This window comes from Genypterus blacodes, unplaced genomic scaffold (assembly GCF_046128005.1).
Source record: "Genypterus blacodes isolate CSIRO-AG114 ecotype Tasmania unplaced genomic scaffold, CSIRO-AGI_Gbla_v1 ptg000070l_1, whole genome shotgun sequence".
In the NCBI taxonomy this organism is placed as follows: Eukaryota; Metazoa; Chordata; class Actinopteri; order Ophidiiformes; family Ophidiidae; genus Genypterus; species Genypterus blacodes.
Genome location: NW_027466880.1, coordinates 788,834 through 808,781, shown reverse-complemented (window position 1 = coordinate 808,781; position 19,948 = coordinate 788,834). Strand labels below are relative to the sequence as shown.

At 42.3% G+C, this 19,948-nt stretch overlaps 1 protein-coding gene across 8 annotated transcripts in view; it reads left to right on the top strand.

The window, feature by feature from the left end:
* scn8ab (sodium channel, voltage gated, type VIII, alpha subunit b) overlaps nt 1-11,191 on the top strand; it is a 31,014-nt gene extending 19,823 nt beyond the window's left edge. For 3 of the 8 annotated variants that reach the window (XM_076156532.1, XM_076156529.1, XM_076156527.1), the window contains exons 14-27: nt 276-449; nt 566-925; nt 1,031-1,204; nt 1,310-1,609; nt 3,410-3,527; nt 3,602-3,756; nt 4,501-4,674; nt 6,524-6,646; nt 8,183-8,467; nt 8,563-8,616; nt 8,704-8,841; nt 9,035-9,139; nt 9,233-9,503; nt 9,932-11,191. In XM_076156532.1, coding sequence (XP_076012647.1) covers nt 276-449; nt 566-925; nt 1,031-1,204; nt 1,310-1,609; nt 3,410-3,527; nt 3,602-3,756; nt 4,501-4,674; nt 6,524-6,646; nt 8,183-8,467; nt 8,563-8,616; nt 8,704-8,841; nt 9,035-9,139; nt 9,233-9,503; nt 9,932-11,097 — 3,597 coding nt within the window. In that variant the 3' untranslated portion in view covers nt 11,098-11,191. The remainder of the gene's footprint in view (nt 1-275; nt 450-565; nt 926-1,030; nt 1,205-1,309; nt 1,610-3,409; nt 3,528-3,601; nt 3,757-4,500; nt 4,675-6,523; nt 6,647-8,182; nt 8,468-8,562; nt 8,617-8,703; nt 8,842-9,034; nt 9,140-9,232; nt 9,504-9,931) is intronic. The other 5 variants (XM_076156530.1, XM_076156528.1, XM_076156531.1 and 2 more) reach the window with 2 other exon arrangements.
* The last annotated feature ends 8,757 nt before the right edge of the window (nt 11,192-19,948 follow it).

The window sequence follows — 19,948 nt, the reverse complement described above, 5'->3', positions numbered from 1 at the left end:
CCTTTGCTCTGTGACCTTGTCAGGAGAGTCCTCACCCATGGAAATAGATCAATCCATTTTAATCAGTGAACCATCAAATAAAATGTCACATAAGCAAGCAGGGATCCATTTTCACTTAAGACGTATAGAGTGGGGAATGGACTTTAAGTTATTACTGGTTTAAGCTCCTGAAACCAGGACATTTATTTTGTATGCAGAAGTTGTCATTAGTCAATAATGATGTTGCTTTGTGTTAAAAATAATGAATAACCCTGGTTTTCTGTGTGGGTCTACAGGTTTTCACAGCCATCTTTGCTGGGGAGATGTTTGCCAAACTGATCGCCATGGATCCCTACTATTACTTCCAGGAGGGCTGGAACTGTTTTGATGGCTTCATTGTGACTCTGAGTTTAGTTGAGCTGGGTCTGGCTAATGTGGAAGGTCTGTCAGTGCTCAGGTCATTCCGATTGGTAAGTGCAATTGAATAGAAACGGGGCTACCAACATCTGTTTTACATCTCCTCACCCTGCATTTGAATACTTTCCTGACATAAATACGAGTACCTCCTTTCTTTTCCCTCTCATAGCTTCGAGTCTTCAAACTGGCCAAATCGTGGCCAACCCTTAACATGCTGATCAAGATCATTGGCAACTCGGTGGGTGCTCTGGGTAATCTGACCCTGGTGCTGGCCATCATCGTCTTCATCTTTGCCGTGGTGGGCATGCAGCTGTTTGGCAAAAGCTACAAGGACTGTGTGTGTAAGATCGCCCCGGATAACTGCGAGCTGCCCCGCTGGCACATGAACGACTTCTTTCACTCCTTCCTGATCGTGTTCAGAGTGTTGTGTGGGGAGTGGATTGAGACCATGTGGGACTGCATGGAGGTGGCAGGACAGTCCATGTGCCTCATCGTCTTCATGATGGTGATGGTCATTGGAAACCTGGTGGTAAGAAAAGACAAAGATTTTGAGTCTAGCTGCTACTAAGTGATTGTTTATGCAAATGTTCTGATACATTTGATGTAACTGTCTTTTGTTGTTGTGTTCCCATAGGTGTTGAATTTGTTCCTTGCCTTGCTACTGAGCTCTTTCAGTGCAGACAACCTTGCTGCGACAGATGACGATGGTGAGCCCAACAACCTCCAGCTGGCGATGGCTCGCATCAAGTTAGGCATTGCCTGGTTCAAGGTTAACATGCGGATCCTTGTAGCCATGGTACTAAAGAAGGTGCAGTATATTTAAATATATCCACATGCATGGGCAAACTGTTTAACAGATAATCTGCCATGCTGACTTTGTTTCTTTATTTGATACTGTTTGCTTTGTGGCAAGCAGCCTATAGAAGATGAACAGAAGCCTCTGGATGACATGTATGAGAAGAAGCTTAACTGCATTGCCAATCACACTGGAGTGGACATCAACCGGGAACTGGACTATGCTAAAAATGGCAACGGCACCACAAGTGGTATTGGGAGCAGTGTGGGAAAGTATATGATTGACGAGGACTATATGTCCTTCATCCACAACCCCAATCTCACCGTCTGCGTCCCTATTGCTGTGGGCGAGTCGGACTTTGAGAACCTAAACACCGAAGACTTCAGCAGCGAATCAGATGCGGAGAACAGTAAAGATGTAAGTGGGCGTGGTGGTAAGAGTGTGAGAGTACGGGAGAGGGATGTTGTCCTCGCTCGAGGTTATTGTTTATTATCATTTTGATGGCACAAATACAACCAACAGCACAAACTTCCAGGTCACGTCGATTCTGTAAATGTCTTAACGTTTTAGGCTTTAAACTGTGTGACCTGGTGTTCATTCACTCATTTATAGTCGACCACTTTGACGTGGGCCAACACAACAAATGTAATTATTGTGCAGCAGCCTGTACTTACTTCAGTCATCTTCACAGATAGAATGAATGCACTTTTTAGACCATAAAGTGCCTGACTAGATATAAGACATATTTGGTTTATCGTCCTGGTGCAGTGCTGTTTGTAGGATTTAATATAAAACAATTAGAATCTTGCAACTATAATTCTCCTCCTAACTTTACATTTGACCCACTTTTATCAACTAGTCAGAGATATAGAAAGGAAGAAATTGTGAGACAAAAGTAATTTATAGAGTTTATCTAGAATGTAAAAGCATTTAGTTAGTAAATCTGAGAAAGGTTTGTTTTTAAATTTGTTGGGACAGTTATGTTTACCAAAAAAGACAATGCATCAGTTGAAGTAATAAGTGCACGTGTGCCAATGTTGGTGTGTGTGTGTGTTGCATCTTCTCATGCATTTAGCAGAACTTGGCTAAGCTGCCACAGTAGAGAGGTTACGCTGACATTTAGTCTGCCTGACATTTCAGAACATCCATTTAGACACAACAGCTGTAACACCAGGCCTTTGTGCTGACCCTACACACGCACAGACAAGACAACACACACCGTCGCTTGTAGAAATGCATGCAGCTAAGTCAGATCCAAAGCATGGAGGGATGTCGGATGCATGGGTCACCTTGACCTGGTTTGCAGTGAAGAAAGGAGATAATGCAGCAGCATCACGACAGCGTCTGCACCAGGTTCATACTCTGCAGGGCTCCGTTAACCAACCACACAACAGTCCTCTTTGTAACGCCGTGCGGATTGGACGCAGACTAATGAGTTTTTATCAGCCGGTTCGAAAAAGTAGGGATCTGTCTGGCTGCTGCGGTAGAAAGACAGAGATAGAGAGAGAGAGAGAGAGAGAGAGAGAGAGAGAGAGAGAGAGAGAGAGAGAGAAAGAGAGACAGAGAGAGTGAGACAGAAAGAGTGAGGAGTGAGAGAGGCTGAGAGAATGCAGTCCTCTGCTGACGACTCAAGATTGTAAAGTGCAGTATCATTCTCTAGTGAATTGGACTAAGTGTCTGCGACTGCATGTGTGCAGGTGTGTGTGTGTGTGTGTGTGTGTGTGTGTGTGTGTGTGTGTGTGTGTGTGTGTGTGTACAGTTTCGCTGCTGCTACAAAGGTGTTTCACCAGTTTGCCCTGCCTCATGCTAAGCTATTGTTAACACATGATGTGATTAATGAGTGCAGGTTCATTTAGATATCACATTCTCCTTTTCTCGGCCCACAACTAAAAACTCATACTAAAGTAATTGCTTTGTGTCTTACAAAATATCAGCCAGTATTTTAGCCATTTTGTAAACTAAATATAGTATTTATTTAATCATTTATTTACTTAAATTTAGTACCATTCTTTACATTACACATACATCTGTCAACTACAATTATTAATTACTGCCTTGGAATGACTAAGGAAGAGGCAGGACAGAAGGGTAACTAGACAGACGGATGCACTACATGGCAACAAGATGCATCTACCTACAGCCATAAATGATGACATGCATGTGAAGCTTGATTGGCATTTATCACCTGCATATTTATGATTCTCTGGTTTGCCGTAGCTGGACGACACCAGTTCATCCGAAGGCAGTACAATAGACATCAAGCCTGACGTGGAGGAGGTGGCGGTGGTGGAGGTGGTGGAGGAGTACCTGGATCCAGACGCCTGCTGGACAGACGGTAGGAAGTGACGACACTTCTTTGTGTAGTGACTTTTTGTGAATATCACTGAATGTTTTTTTTTTGTCATCAAGAATGTGTTGCCAAATACAAATGCTGCGACGTTCCCATCACTCACGGCTGGGGGAAACACTGGTGGTTCCTGAGGAAGACCTGCTACCTGATCGTAGAACACAATTGGTTTGAAACCCTCATCATCTTCATGATTCTGCTCAGCAGTGGAGCACTGGTGAGAATCACACAAACACCCTACTACTACAGTTACTCATCATCATCATCATCATTACAGAGCACTTCTGGAAGCATAGTTACAGCAACTTAGAATATACAACAACAAAAATGCATGAAACAAAAGTGAAACTAGAACTAACAGAACTGAAAATAAACAAAAAACTAAATTCAATGGAGAAGAAACCAAATTTAAAGGGCAAACGCAGACAATGAAGGAACAAGACTATGACATTTGGGGAAGCATAAAAAAAGGTAATCAAAGTATGGGAACGAGCAAGATCATCTGCTTCTCCTGTGCGAGTGGTCTTGATATGATTGTTGCTAATGGACCGCAAAGTGCTGTAATGCACCAACCTTTCAACCAGCAGAATCCAGCTTAAGTTTGCAGCTTTCTGTAGGTGGGGAAGGCCTGTGGCCAAATCACAAGGCTTTGTGTCAAAGAATGGTGATGGGCAGTGGAGAAAGAGAGAAAAGTCAGTCCAGCTGAATAGAAAACACAATACATCTCTAATATCTAAACATTAACATCTATGTATATGATCTGCATTTAAGATGGTTCCAGAAAATAGATAATAATATTGGTTGTCACTTGCATATGTTAAGTTGTGGTGGTCCATTTTGCTTAAATTCTCAGATTATTATATGATGAAACAAATCAAAAATCACATCTGGGCAGCTGTGAAGCATTCAGCACAAATGTGACGATGTAATAAAGCCTGTGTAAACTTCTCTACCTCTCCAGGCCTTTGAGGATGTGTACATTGAGCAGAGGAAGACAATTAAGATCATTCTGGAGTATGCTGATCGGGTTTTCACCTACATCTTCATCTTGGAGATGTTGCTGAAATGGGTGGCCTACGGCTTCGTCAAATACTTCACCAACGCCTGGTGCTGGCTGGACTTCTTCATTGTGGATGTAAGTCACTTGGCTTCACTGTGGCCCCTGTGTGCTGGAAAGTTGGCTATTAAAACGTTTTGTTGTGTGCTGCTTTGCAGAGGGCAGCAGCTAGGGTCAGCTCCATTTCATGGCAGCTCACGTGCAGCTTTGTTCTTTTGTGCCATTTGTGTGGCAATTACCTCAACTGGACCTCTGGTTGAGTGTGTGTGTGTGTGTGTGTATATGGTAACATGAGTTGAATCTGCCGAAGAGGATTAGAGCCACGTGACAAATGGAGTGGATTTATCTCAAGATTCTGAAATGTGGAAAAAGAAGGAGTGAGAATTATTAATGTGAATGTGATAAATGTGAGATTATTGATTGAGGAAGTTTACACCATGGTCTTCATCATAGAAATCTCTATTGTAAGTGGTGGAGAAGTGAGATGAATGAGGGAACCATTTCCAGCCCCTTACCTTCTCACAGTTTCCCTCAGAATATTGAGAGAAATCTCAGAATTTGAATCATTTTTTCACAGAATATAATCCTCTTCAGTATTCTTTACATATCTGCTGACTTGTGTGTTAATTGTCCTCTGGGTTCTGTCAACAAAACTAATTTTCCGCCCACCGTTAACCACAAACCGCCAGTCAGTTTTGAAAATGAGAATAATAAGGATGCAGAGATGTTTGTCGTGCTCATTTTGGCGACCTGGATTCCTCCTTATGTCCTTTTCCTTCTTGGTCCATGAGCTCTGCTGCCGTTGGGCTATTTTGGCAGCGGTCCGCATTCCCATATTATTTTAACAAGACTAAAAATTCCAACCACTGTCAGCAAACCTAGCGGCTCTAGGTTTGGACTGGGTGAACATACTGATGCTTTTTGCTATGCAGGCTGAACCAAGCAACATCATAAACGACCTCATCGTGAGTAATTTGACAAAAATAGTGGACAAACAAATATAGCTTCCATTCTACCTGCATTTGCTCCCATTTATACCCAGAAGCCTCAGCCGTGTTTTGGATAGAGGGCAGAATGCGGGGTGATACATGACGTCTATAAGGCCCGTGCAGGATTCCAAATGTTCTGATTCATCTGTTGTCATGACGACGTGTCTTTCCCCCTAACACTGACCTGTCCTCTCTCTCACAGCAGGTCCTATAACTGTGTCTTTCTTTAAGTTAAGAGAGACATTCCGCAGCCGTTGGAGCGGGCCTGAGATTCGGTGTGTGAGGGTGCAGGGTAAGGTTTGTGTGCTCTGTTGGGAATCTTACTTTCACAGGTTATCCCTTCTCCTCTAACCCTGAAAGTTATTACCAACCTGCATTTTTCTCTCCCCTCTTTAAGTGAGATGCTATCTGGTGTGGAGACTGTATCGTTTCGTACTGTGTATCGTGTGTATATTATTGTGTCGCGTTGATTTAGTGTTTGTGAAATCATCTCTCCTCTGATTTTCCCTTCGTTTGACTCTTTATCTTCTCTCCCTTTCACTGTGTCAACCACAAGTTTCTTTCCAGGTGTGCTCACTGTGCTGCTAAGCTGGTTATCATACTAGACCGGCTTGCCAAACTAAACCAAACGCAAACATAAGCAAACAAAAACATATCCAGAAATGAAACCCAACTGTGGGTCATTTACCATTTATTGACCTGTGTATATTGTATTAAACCATGTTTAACCTTACTCTCTCTTAATTTTGTTATATAGATACATATACTTACACATATAGAAACTATATATGTACTTATATATATCTGTATAAAATCATTAACCATTCAGCCATCTGTATATATAGGGACCATCTTTCTCTCTATAGTCCCTCTAACTATGTGGGTCCTCTATTTCTTTGCTTCTGTCTGTCCCTCTCCCTCTGTCCCTATCTGTGTAGGTGTCTATAGTCAGCCTTATAGCTAATGCTTTGGGCTACTCCGATCTAGGCCCCATTAAGTCACTCAGGACACTGAGGGCCTTGAGACCCCTCAGGGCCCTGTCACGTTTTGAAGGGATGAGGGTAAGGCCTAAAACACCAGGCAGCTGCTCCTTCTGCATGCCAGTTAAATAAAAGCATCAACGCATGCTAAAGATGACAATAGAGTGAGTCTTCAAGGGGAAATTTAGGCAACCCCTTTCACTAACGAGAGGCTTCTTGCATGGATATAGATACAGCTCAGATGGTAATAATACATCTGATATGATTTCATATTTCATTTCATATATTATAAATACAGGACTATGTTCAAAGACTCTACAGTCACTCAGAAAATATGAGCATTAAGACCTCTAAAGCTTCATCTCGTGCCTCATGAAAGTTAAGACAAATTTGGGCTTGAAAATCTGCCGCTTTGTTAACGGCTTAATTCTGTTGTTCAGCAAGTATTTGGCACCAGCTGAGACGTGAACGCAACTAGACGTTGGTACAAACCATCACGCAGGAATCCGTTCAAAGTGAAGCACAGAGCACAGCAGATGTAGGTTGAAGTTAAATAATTGGATCAACGCCCACTCTAAGTGTTTCCAAGATGCCGAGCTCCCTGTGATCACATGATTGATGTGGAAATCTCTGTGTGAGGAAACTGAGAGGGCATTTTTGAAGTTTATAGACAAGAAAACTGGTTACGCTTCAGTTATTTCAGCTTCAATCCTCGAAATCATGATAGCCGATTTCTAGTGGATGAGTACAGTTTACAAAACTCTCCTCATAGGTTACAAATGTGTGTTTGCTGTTTGTTAATCGGCTCACACGTTCTACTTCGGTAATTGAATCCCATTGGACTCATACTGAGGCTTTTATATCTGTTTCTCAATTGGTAATGGAGCCTGGTAGTTCTAATTTACGTTGGAAAACGTGTGATGGGTTGGATCAGCGTCTGGTTGTTGCTGTGCAGAAAAGAAAAGAGAATCTGGAGCGAGCCTCAGCGTCGCCTGACTGCCGCTCTGCCTCGCCTGTCCTGTTATCAGACCTTATCACAGTTTGGCTTTGGCCTTGTCACACTGGAAGATCAACAAACTTCTGGTTGCATACCCTCCCTCCCACTCCACCCTTGCTTACTGCCTGTCAGTGACTTTCATCGCCATTATATGCATGATCACGATTTTGCAACAGTTTGATTAAACTATCACATGGATGCATTGTCTTTGTATTGTAACATTTGGCAGAACGATAGGTTAGAATGAGAAGGAAATGTAGAAATCTAGAAAGTTTTGATATGTGATGTTTGCATATATGGTTTTGGTTTGTAAAGAAATGGCTTAATTTTTACCATCTTTGTGTTTAGAAATGCACATTCGTAATTTGTCCTCTTTAAATCACAACCTGAATCTACTCCAACATGATTTCAAAATCACATAAAGACACTGCAGCAATTATACCATCCATACACCCCAAGGTACCATATTTGTATTTAAAATTCACAATGATTTGGAACGAAAAGAGGGAATGTGCATTTCTCTGTGTGTGTGTGTCGATGTTCCTTTGCGTGCCGTTGTCTGTGCAGTGGTGCGGTGGCTGTGATGTCACAGTGGTCGTTGTCCTTGCTGTGCTCTTCAGGTGGTGGTGAACGCCTTGGTGGGCGCAATCCCCTCCATCATGAATGTGCTGCTGGTGTGTCTCATCTTCTGGCTCATCTTCAGTATCATGGGCGTCAACCTGTTTGCCGGGAAGTATTACTTCTGTTTCAATGAGACCGCTGAGGAGTATTTCCACCCCGATGACGTCAACAACAAAACACAGTGTTTCGACCTCATCAATACCAACCACACGGAAGTCAGATGGAAGAACGTCAAGATCAATTTTGACAACGTGGGTGCAGGATACCTGGCGCTTTTACAAGTGGTGAGGAACCTTCACTGTCCTTTCTCATCTATATTCTCTCTGTTTACAGCATTGTTCAACCTATTTATTCATACACTGTGTCTTCCCACTTACAGGCAACATTCAAAGGCTGGATGGACATCATGTACGCTGCGATAGATTCTAGGAGGGTAGGCTCAGTGCAGTTTGATGGTTCATCTTCCTAATAAGCCTGGCTTGCGTTTGGTTGATCTGTTTTGACTTTTGCCCGTTTCAAGGTGGAGGACCAGCCCCTCTACGAGGACAACATTTACATGTACATCTACTTTGTCATCTTCATCATCTTCGGCTCCTTCTTTACCCTCAACCTCTTCATTGGTGTCATCATTGATAACTTCAACCAGCAAAAGAAAAAGATAAGATTTGGGATTTATTTCTATTCTCTTTCGCTCAATCCTTTTGCAGAATGTTAATTATCAATCTATTGTCAATCTCACACAACAGCACATAGAAGCCCTTTACTCACTGTCCTGAAAGCCCATTGAGGCAGTTTTGGATTCGGACTGAGAAGTTGCAGATTGTAACCAGATTGTTTTGTTGTCCCTTTACTTCGGAGGTCAGGATATCTTCATGACAGAAGAACAGAAGAAATACTACAACGCCATGAAGAAACTAGGATCGAAGAAACCACAAAAACCAATTCCCAGGCCGGCGGTGAGTGTTTGGCTCTTTTATTAGTCACCAAGCAGCTCATTTGTACAGCTAATGATTTGTTATTGTTTGATGTCTTGCCTCCTCTCGCTGCAGAACAGTTTCCAGGGCATGGTGTTCGACTTTGTGACGCAGCAGGTCTTTGACATCTCTATCATGATGCTCATCTGCCTCAACATGGTAACCATGATGGTGGAGACGGATGACCAGTCGCCGGAAACAGAGGTGGTGCTGTACTGGGTCAACTTCATCTTTATCGTGGTCTTCACGTGCGAGTTTGTACTGAAGCTCTTCGCCCTGCGTCACTATTACTTCACCAACGGTTGGAACATCTTTGATGTGGTTGTGGTCATCCTTTCCATTGTGGGCAAGTATTTCAAATGCTATTAAAGTGTAAAGCTGTTTGAATGCAGATAAACAAATAACTAACCCTTCATTTCCGCCCCTTAGCTGTGGAGGAATGTTACAGTCAAATAGTTGAATTTTTATTTTTATTGGTGTTTCTGTTTGGGAACCTGGTGTCCTCATTATTGCGTCAGTGCATCCACTGATGAACATTCCAGCCGTTTCAGCAGTCTGATGCAGTTTACATCTTGTCAGCGCTGAGCACAGGCATCGTCTCTATTGTCTTTCCAGTCACAAAGCAGTTAAAAGTCATTTAAGTTTTGCCTTCCTCCACATATTTCCTCACAATTTCCACAAAACGGAGATTGCGACCTAGGATTGCGGCATCAAACGCTTTTTCTCTCCGTCCTAATCAAACACATGTTGTCTTTTTGCTCCTTCTGACCGCAGGAATGTTTCTGGCCGACCTGATCGAGAAGTACTTTGTGTCGCCGACCCTGTTCAGGGTGATTCGACTCGCCCGTATCGGCAGAATCCTCCGTCTCATCAAGGGAGCTAAAGGAATCAGGACTCTGCTGTTTGCACTGATGATGTCACTTCCTGCCCTTTTCAACATTGGGCTTTTACTTTTCCTTGTTATGTTCATTTTCTCTATCTTCGGCATGTCCAACTTTGGCTATGTGAAACACGGGGCTGGAATCGATGACATGTACAACTTTGAGACCTTTGGGAACAGCATGATCATCCTGTTCATGATCACCACGTCAGCTGGTTGGGACGGCCTGTTACTCCCCATTCTGAACTACCCTCCCGATTGTGACGTCTTGCTGGAGAATGCTGGCACCCCGGCCACGGGCAACTGTGGCAATCCCTCTGTGGGCATCTTCTTCTTTGTTATGTACATCATCATATCTTTCCTAATTGTGGTAAACATGTACATTGCCATCATCCTGGAGAACTTCAGTGTGGCCACAGAGGAGAGCGCCGACCCGCTCAGTGAGGACGACTTTGAGACCTTTTATGAGATCTGGGAGAAGTTTGACCCCGACGCCTGCCAGTTCATCACCTATAGCAAGCTTTCTGACTTTGCTGATGCACTAGAACACCCGCTCCGTCTCCCCAAGCCCAACACCATTGAACTGATCGCCATGGACATGCCTATGGTGAGCGGCGACCGCATCCACTGCCTGGATATCCTCTTTGCATTCACCAAGCGTGTGCTGGGTGACAGCGGGGAGTTGGATATGCTGAGGCAGCAAATGGAGGAGCGTTTTGTGGCAGCCAATCCCTCCAAGGTGTCTTACGAGCCCATCACGACCACCCTGAGGCGCAAGCAGGAGGACGTGTCCGCTAGAATCATCCAGAGGGCCTACCGCGCCTACCTGGGGAGGCGGGGTTTTGTGTGTAAGCGCCGAGCGGTCAATAACAAAGTGGAGAATGGCGGGACCAATCAGGAACAGGAAAAGAAGGAGGACACGCCCTCCACTGCCTCCCTGCCCTCTTATGACAGTGTAACCAAACCTGACAAAGAGAAGCAAGACGACAACAACGAGGGCAAGGGAGGAAGAAAAGAGAAAGGAAGAAACCAAAAAGAAATCAGGGAATCAAAATGTTAGGGTGATGGGATAATAATCACAGTAATAACAATAAAAATTATAATAACGTAACTTCAAGCAAAGCGAGAGGAAACTCACTCACACAGATGTACAGATTATTTCATTTGCAAGTCAGAAAAAGAAAATAATATTCAATAATTTTGTTTACAGACTTCATTCTTATATTGATGCAGAGGAAAGCAACTTGGTCTGTGACAGCTTGAAGACTCTCGAACTTTAGTAAAAACCAAACATAATCAGCGTACTGTGTGACATTGTTGTATCTAGACTACTGATCTTAACAAATGGGGATGAATAACAGCCAAAATATCGAGGAAATGTCTGTGTCTGTCCAAAGACACTCAACCGCTGGTCTACAGATATAGACGAGTAACTCTACACTAAGAGAATGAAAAAACACTTTGGGAATCCAGCGTGTGGATGCAAGTAATGGATTCCTGTGGAAGCGGAAAGACGAGAACGCTGCTCGACGCTGACGGATCGCCCTCTTAAAGCACTGACAATGAGCGCCACGGCCTCATTTAGTGCTAGAAATGTAAAAGAGGAGCAAAAAGCAAACGGAGGGATGACTGGTGAGTGAAAAACAAAAAGTGACGGAGAGCATTGGACGTTTTTTCGTTTGTTTTATTGAAGCTAAATCTTGTTTATTTGAGCTGCAAACAGATGCAAACAGATGAAAAAAAGAACAATATTCAACATTTTGCCCATGTCACTTAACTCTTCTACTCATTTTATCTTTGTTATACCCACATTGAAATGCTTTTTCTACATGGGCTTTCACACCAATTGGTTAAGAGTCTGTTTATTATGGGGTCAACTTGGGCCAAGGGCTTACATTTACTCAGAAAGATTTCCAAACAAATACATAAATAATTGTGCTTGTTCAATGCATAGAAATGACTTGCATGATGGCATGTTTTGATCAGAAATCTTGCATGAATTATCATAGTCCACAAGACACTAATACTCAGACCACAGCGGTGACTCGACTGTATGTTCGAGGCATTGTGGAAAATTTGGAAAGTTTGGAGTTATAATTTGTTAAACAAAGGCAAGTGATATGGGGTTGATAATCTAAAATGATCTGAATTTTTATCTCATTAATCAACACTTTTTGAATGACAGATGTTTTAATTGTTGCCTCTACAGACAGAAGAATGAAATCTGTTGGTAATAACACCGCCATAGTGGGTCAGCGGGTGAAATCCAAAACAAATATTTGTTGCACTGGAAAATGGAAGTGTGTAAGATATGGGAATGATTGTCTGTGTGTGTCAAGGTCCTACAATGTTTGTTGAGTTGAGGGGTGGAAAAATACTTTGAAACTACAAAGCTTATATTTATAATTTGTATGCACCTATGTAATTTCCATACCATCTGCCTTTGTGTTTGAGTGAGAGGGCATTACGGGAGTCCTGCTGCAGGTTGTAAGTGGTCGGTGGGGATTTCACAGGTACGACGAGCTTCTGTCCATTCTCCATGTTTCTCTATGGGTGGTCAGAACTTTCTGAAGGGGCTCAGAAAAGTTTTGATTTCTTTCCTTTGATTGTTTTCTTGTGTCATTCCCAAAGTCACATAATGTGTGTGTGCAAATTTGTTTTCCTCCCCTGGCATTATGCTGATGTAACATTCATGTTTTGGTGGGAGGGTGACGAATCTCCTTTTACACAAAACACACAAATTCCCAAAAATTCACATTGACGACAACGTCGAGGGAAACGATCTCGCGCCAGAATGTATTTATTGTCCTGTCAGAGAGAGAGAGAGAGAGAGAGAGAGAGAGAGAGAGAGAGAGAGAGAGAGAGGGGGAGATAATGATGATGATGATGATGATGGTGGTGAGATCATGATGTGTGTGGAGAAGCCAAAGAGACCTGCCTTGTTATCCCTTGTTGCCCTTTGTCCATGGAGAGAGATTGGGTGAAGTTTGCCCCGCCCAGTCTGTTTTTTCGCTGTCATTACTTGACAGACACCCTAGAAATGTATGCAATGCTTGATAAATTCATCCCTTTTTCTCAGGAGATATTATAGACGTACTATTATGAGCTCTGCAACAAAATGCAAGTGAATGTGATGGGAGTATTTATGAAACCACGTTTGACTCTTTTTGTGTTATATGCCATGTTTGAAGGACAATGATCTGGGCGAGCTGCCTGGTTTCGGGCGGCGGGGCCTCCGGGCCTTCGGGCCTCCGGGCCTCCGGGTCAGAGCTTCCTGCTTTTAAGACGCTTGGAAATATAGGGCTAGAAGCATCTCGGTAAAGACGCAACATTTCGCTTGCTTGTAGCGGCGGCGTTTGCGACGGTAGTGGATTACATTTGTGGTTAAGTCACTATGGACTGTAGTTTGGTCTCAATAAATTTCGATTTACAAAATGATAAACGTTCACCCCCGATAGCGATCGCAGATATAGGATAACGCTGTGAGGAGATGTCATGAGGGAGCATTGGGACATGCTGGTTTGAGCTGTACGCTCAGTGAACAGGCCCCAGATTTCAGTATTCAATTCCTGTCATTTTCCATTTTACTTCATATTGCTATACTGCATCACAAATACCAAATAACCAACAGAGCACTGGATGCATTCTTACGGTACTGTGACCCGAAGCACCACACCAGAGCTTTTGCACTCCCTGTTGTGCAGTGATGTCAATTCCTGTTTATGAATAACTCCTTCCTTCCTCCTCAACGTTCTACGGTCCAGTTGCTGCATGAGATCTCCAAAATCAGTGTGGGTGTTAACTTGAACCAAATAAAAACTCTGAATGATGAGCATGAAAGCTACTGCCGTCCATTTTCTCCAGGATCACCATGGAAATACAGAATTACAGAAACAAACATGACATCCATTTGGGGGGAGAGAAAAAAATACAGTTCAGGCTATATTCTATACGGCACAAACTGCAAAAGTTAAGAATGGACTTTTTAAGAAACTATAAATAATGTAATATATTGTTTTATTTTAACGGCATGTGTAGTTTTTTGTAAATACAGAAATACTTAAAAAAAACTACAGCTATTAATCTAACACTAAATATTAATAACCATAAATAGAATGGCTTCCAGCTGACACCCCATGTCACACATGTTAGGCTGTGACACATTTGTTAGGTGGAGTAGATTTTTGTTTTTGAGTCACTTTTCACATAAAAGAGGGGAGAACGCTAAAAGAATCTATATTAAAGAGCAAAAATTATATGTAAAACTGTATAAATCAATGCATTCATATACAGAGCTATATCACATATATATTATATATATATTCTACCATATATATATATATAGTATATATATACATTAGAACAATGTGTGTAACTCTACTCTCCTGTCCACTCCTTGCATTGAGGTGAAATCAGAACCACAGAGTGTAATTGATCACGCTTCTTTCTTTGTGTGGTACGTTCAGAGATTAACCCAAACTCTGGCCTGCCCAGGACTTCTGCATACTTTGTACCAGCGTACAATGCATGGTGTTGTACTGGCTGCTTGCTGAGAATGATGGAGCCTGCCTTGGTGAGAGGATTGCACTACCAGCATACCCTTTTGTACACGTGTGAAGATGTCTTGCCACCCCCCCACCCCTCCCCTCCCCATCCCCTTAAAATCCTATACTGCACACTCGAACATACAGAGACACACACACACACATATGGGCCACACAAACACACTCCCGCACACACACACACACACACACATAGCCTTTGGCAGGCATCTGCTGGCTGACCAGCGTGCCCCAGTGCGAGCCACAGCTCACTTTGCGTGGCAGATTTTTGCTTGTTTCAGCTCTAACCCTCGTCCATATTCCCCCCCCCCCCTCCCTAACACACTGCTGCAGTCTGGCGTTTTGTCTTTGATTTCGCTGTCACTTTCAATATGATATATCTAATGATTTAAGGGTTAGTTGTCTTAACTGTCTGTGTGTTTGTTTATGGTGCAATATCTCTTAACGGCACGTGCCTTTTTAGCTTCCTATTTAGTCTGTCAAAATTAGTACTGAGTATCTCAAAACCCATGGGAGTGAATCAAAACAGCACGACAGAAACCTGTATGGAGATAAACGTTCAAAATTAACTAATAAACAGAAAACTCACCACTTCCACTAGACTGACTGGACTAACATCTTGTAGTACAAGTGCTCTCTCTCTGTGTGTTCTGTTTATGCTGTTCACTGGTTCTTTGGTTCATGAGAGAAACGGCTGGCCTTCTGTTTTACACTTTCGTGCATTTCCAATGTTGATTTACTAATTGGTTTATGTGGCCATTCTTTTGTAGCATGACTGAGATATCTTTCCTTTTCTTTGCTGAAAATAACTGAAAAAAGCCTTTTGACTGTCATTATCTCTTGCCACTAATACAGTCAGAGAGAGGACATGTGTTGCACAACCACATGGGACATTAAATGAGTATCAGTGAAAGATTGTCTTCATTTGAGCACGAATCTATTTCCAAACAATAAAGCAGCCTTCCAGTTACACCTCTGAGTAGTGTGGTTTTTGGCGCATAAAATGAGTGTGATGTTATCTTGCAGAATATTTCTGCAACCGTGACAGACAGTGGCTGTTTGAACTGCTGCGTCCATACATTTCACACAAACAGTTTAATTGCTGACCACCACTCAAAATGTTTCAAATCCATACAGAGCAGGAAGAGGACAGACAAACCCTTGCAGCAGGAGAAAGAAACAACTATATTTCAATTGTGGGTGTGGGATAACAACACAACAAACACCCAAATACTGTTAAATGTCATTGGTTCACATTTGCTTGCTTGAGTTGATAATGAAGCCGTGGATTGGGTCATGGTGCAACACACAGCACCCAATCTGTTTTATAAGCAGGTGTGTGTGTGTGTGTGTGTGTCTGTGTGCATGTATCTTTTTTTCACTACCTCCCCCTCCTGTGTGTATGTGTGTGTGTGTGTGTATGGTGGTGCGTGGCATGAGGAAAGCAGGAGGAGGAGGAGGAGGAGCAGAGGGGGGGAGGGAGGTAAGCCGAGACAGCACTGCAGTGCAGATAGATGAATGCAGTGGCCTGGGCTGAGTCAGCAGCATGTTCCCAATAGGCTCAGATTGTACAGTGCACTGTACAGCACCTCCTTACCCACAGCCCACGGCAAGCAGAGGGAGAGGAGCTACAGCAATAAGACGGAAAGTAACACAGAACAATGCAGACTTATGCTCTCTACCTGCATTGCTATGCATATGTTTGGAGAGCATTCATCATTTTGTACAGTGTCCTGTTGTGTTTTACAATTCTGTCCACATACGGTTACACAATAGTGTAGGAAAGGATTTTGCTACTCTATTGAGCTGCTGTCATTATGAACCTAATTCTTGTAGGTGAAATTAAATACTACTTAGTAATATAAATACATCGAATAACCGGATGATGTCTTATGGGAGGGGCTGCTATTCCATCTGCTGTGTATGTGTCATACACTGTTAAAGGCAGACTGTGGAGGGAATTTTTCATTTATATGCATTACAAACTGGCTTCTCTCAATAGAGGAAATCTATTCTGCACTATATCCCCCTTTTCTTTACATTTCCCTTTTCCTGAGCATTGGGAAACAGCAGGTCTTGGTTGCAGAGGTGGGATGTGGATTAAGTAGGACACTGGTGTGATCTGCCAGGGTGGGAGCAGGTTTGCGTGACGGAGCGAGGGAGAAGGGGAAAGGGTGTGTGTGTGTGTGTGTGTGTGTGTGTGTTGCGTGTGTGTCCATGCCTTTGTGTGTCTGGAGTGAAACAGAGAGAGGAAGATGGTTTCACTGTTCAGTTATACAACAAAGAAGAATGATGTTTAGTCTGTTTAGTTGGAATGTTGGACAATGCAAAACCACCAACTCAACCCACAGCATCTGTAAAGGTTCATTTGATCCTCCACACGGTCAGGTGACAGCTCCCCTGTGTTGGATTGAGTTTCCTGACACTGACGCAAAAGTATTTTCATCAAATTCAAATCTGCCATTGTAAAATGGATGCTGCAATCAGGACACAGAATGGCACAGCCGTCAGTTTGTTGGATGCTGAGTAAAATGGTGGTGTGTAGGGATGTCGTGAATTCTCCCTGTTCTTAATCTAGGAGAAATTCTGCCTTTGTTCTCTCCACAGGCTCAGAAAAAAATCATTTCCGGATACCTTAGCATGTCCTGACTCACAAATAGTTGGAGCCTCTCACAAAGAAATCTACTCCACCTCGTCTCCACCTAATGCTGACACAGAAAATTGCTGAAACCTTTGTGAGAGCGACAGTGGGCTCATACGTTAGACTGAACTGTTCTCTGTAGGGTGCTATGTATGTACAGTAAAGGCTCTAATGACAGCTGAGCCCTGTGAACACCATCATCATACTGCTCCTTAATGTGCAAAATGGGCTTTCTATATACAGCAAACAATATCTGTGCTTGTTTTCCATTTATGTGTATCTGCTAAACAACATAAACATAAATTAAGGACGTGACACTCCCAGTTCCTTGTCAAGCAAAACATATCTGTACATCACTGCTGTGTTTACCTCTTTGACGGTGCAGAACGGTGGTCGTAAAGTGCCTCCAATGAACTCTGTTACGGCTATCTTACGCCCTCTAGTGGTACGTGGAGGAACTACTATGAAACAATTGTGTCACCTTAGAGCTGAAAGGAAGAGTTCAGACATTTCAGATATGGTGTGTGTGTGTGTGTGTGTGTGTGTGTGTGTGTGTGTGTGTATGTGTTACTCTTTGTATGTTACTTTATATTTGTCTTGTCCACTGTGAGCTTACTGAATTAAACAAATCCCCCCCATAAGTGTTGTGATTTATTAATTCCACTAATAAGTGAAGATGTACTTTTCAACATGCACAAATTGCAGGTTATAAAATCAACCTGAACATTTAATGAATGTACTTTTTATTGAATAGACAGGATTCTATATTGTATGGCAGCAGCTGTCATATTGACAATATGGGAGATTTTGTTTTTGTGTGTTTCATGTACATTTTAAATACAGGAATCATAAGTTTAGGTTTTACATTTTACATTTCAAACTAACAACTGATGAACTGAATACTGAAAGTGTAAGTTTTAGTTAGACAGCGTATGAGGAGTCTTGCGAGATCAATCAAATTCACTTTTGCTATTATTATGTTCCAAAGGAAATGAAAGTATAATGTAAATAGTCGGTGTATAAGCTGGAAACTATCTGAAATGATTACCATGAGTCGAATCGAACCTTCTTCTAAGCAACATCGCCATCTATTGATCAAATTGAATACTTCCTTGCTGTGACTGCGTCAACATATGCAGCATCTCTTCAATTGAGAACAAAAGAAGTACTTCAACTGAAGTACTGGTTCTTCACTCACTGTTAGCACTGAGTGCGAGCTACGACAACGATATGAAGCATCATTTGACCTGTGCTGGTGGAGACATCACGGCCTGTTGATGCGGACTTTGCAGTCCCTCCCAGTGCAGGATATACATGCAGGACGGCCCATGGCCATGTGGAGGCGCTGTTGAAACCTGCAGCGCTACCTCCTTACCCACCAGCCTGAATCAGGGATTACTGGATAAAACAGGGCTATCTAAATTCCTCGATTGACATGAAACTGTACATTTAGCAATATAAAGTGTGTCGGCTTTCGCCCTTGTATATTTATTTTTATATAACGGTCCAAACTGTGCATTGCGCTGGAGATCAAGGTTGAAGAGGACAGGAAGTGAACCGAAATCAAGATCTGTAAATAGAGCAGAGTGAAAACTAGTCATTGTTGTTGTGTTAGCCCTTTTTGTTGACAATTTCTGTATAATTTTACATTTGAATGAGAGGCATCTCACTTGTGTCCGCTAGGGGTCGCTGTTTTTATGTGTTATCTACCACTGCCGCTTAAAGTGTACTTTGAAACCCTGACCCTTTTTTTCCTTTTCTTTTTAAAATTTCAATGGTTTTAATGCGATGTTAATGTTAATGTTAATGTTCATGTCCTGTTATAACATTAACAGGATTAACCACGCTTGTTAAACTACAGATTGTTATTCGTTCATATTCACAGCAGAATCTGAACATTGCTTGCATAATGGTAATTGGTCTTGGTAAAGAGTGAAAGGAGGCATTGCTTAATTTCAATTTTAAAATTGATTTTGTACCATTGTAGTGTTTTAATATATATATATATATATATGTATATATGTATGATTCATTTAAGTTGCACCCATCTCAAAGAAAGACAACTCTTTCTCAATCAGTTGGTGCAAAAATGCAACTATTTCTAAGACAAACAAAGGAATTAAGTCCTATTATCATCATAGTTGTTCTTTCTCTTTAGATAAGAAAAAACAAGAAAAGAGTTTGTGGTGAAATGTCTGCATGTGGCAGCGAGGTTAGTGTCGCTGGGGATGAAGGGACAAAAGTTTCGGACATCTGTCACACGCCACCGCATGCCCTTCGCCCTCCAGACAATAGAGCTCTGGATGGGGGCTGTGCAGTGGGAGGGGGTGAGGAATAATCTCCTATCTTCCTGTTCATGACACAAATGGCCTTGTGGTTCCTATTAGTTGTTACCATCACAGCTTGAACTAAATTAGCTGATTTTTCCTCACTTTTCTTTTAAAAGATATGCAGATTTGAAAGTAGTGCTCTTTACAAATGTCACAGCCAGGCTGAGTGAAAGAGGACAAATACAAGTAATAGAACCGATTGCTTGTATGATTCCTGAACACAAAATCTGTAATGTTGATAAGTGGTGTGACAAAAAAATGTCCCTCTTAATACCTTCTTACTTGTCAGAGTGTGTCAACATATATGATCAATGGTCACAGTGTGTAAGTGTGAGAAGGTAAGAGGTTTACAGCATGAAGTGTAAGATAAAAACACTC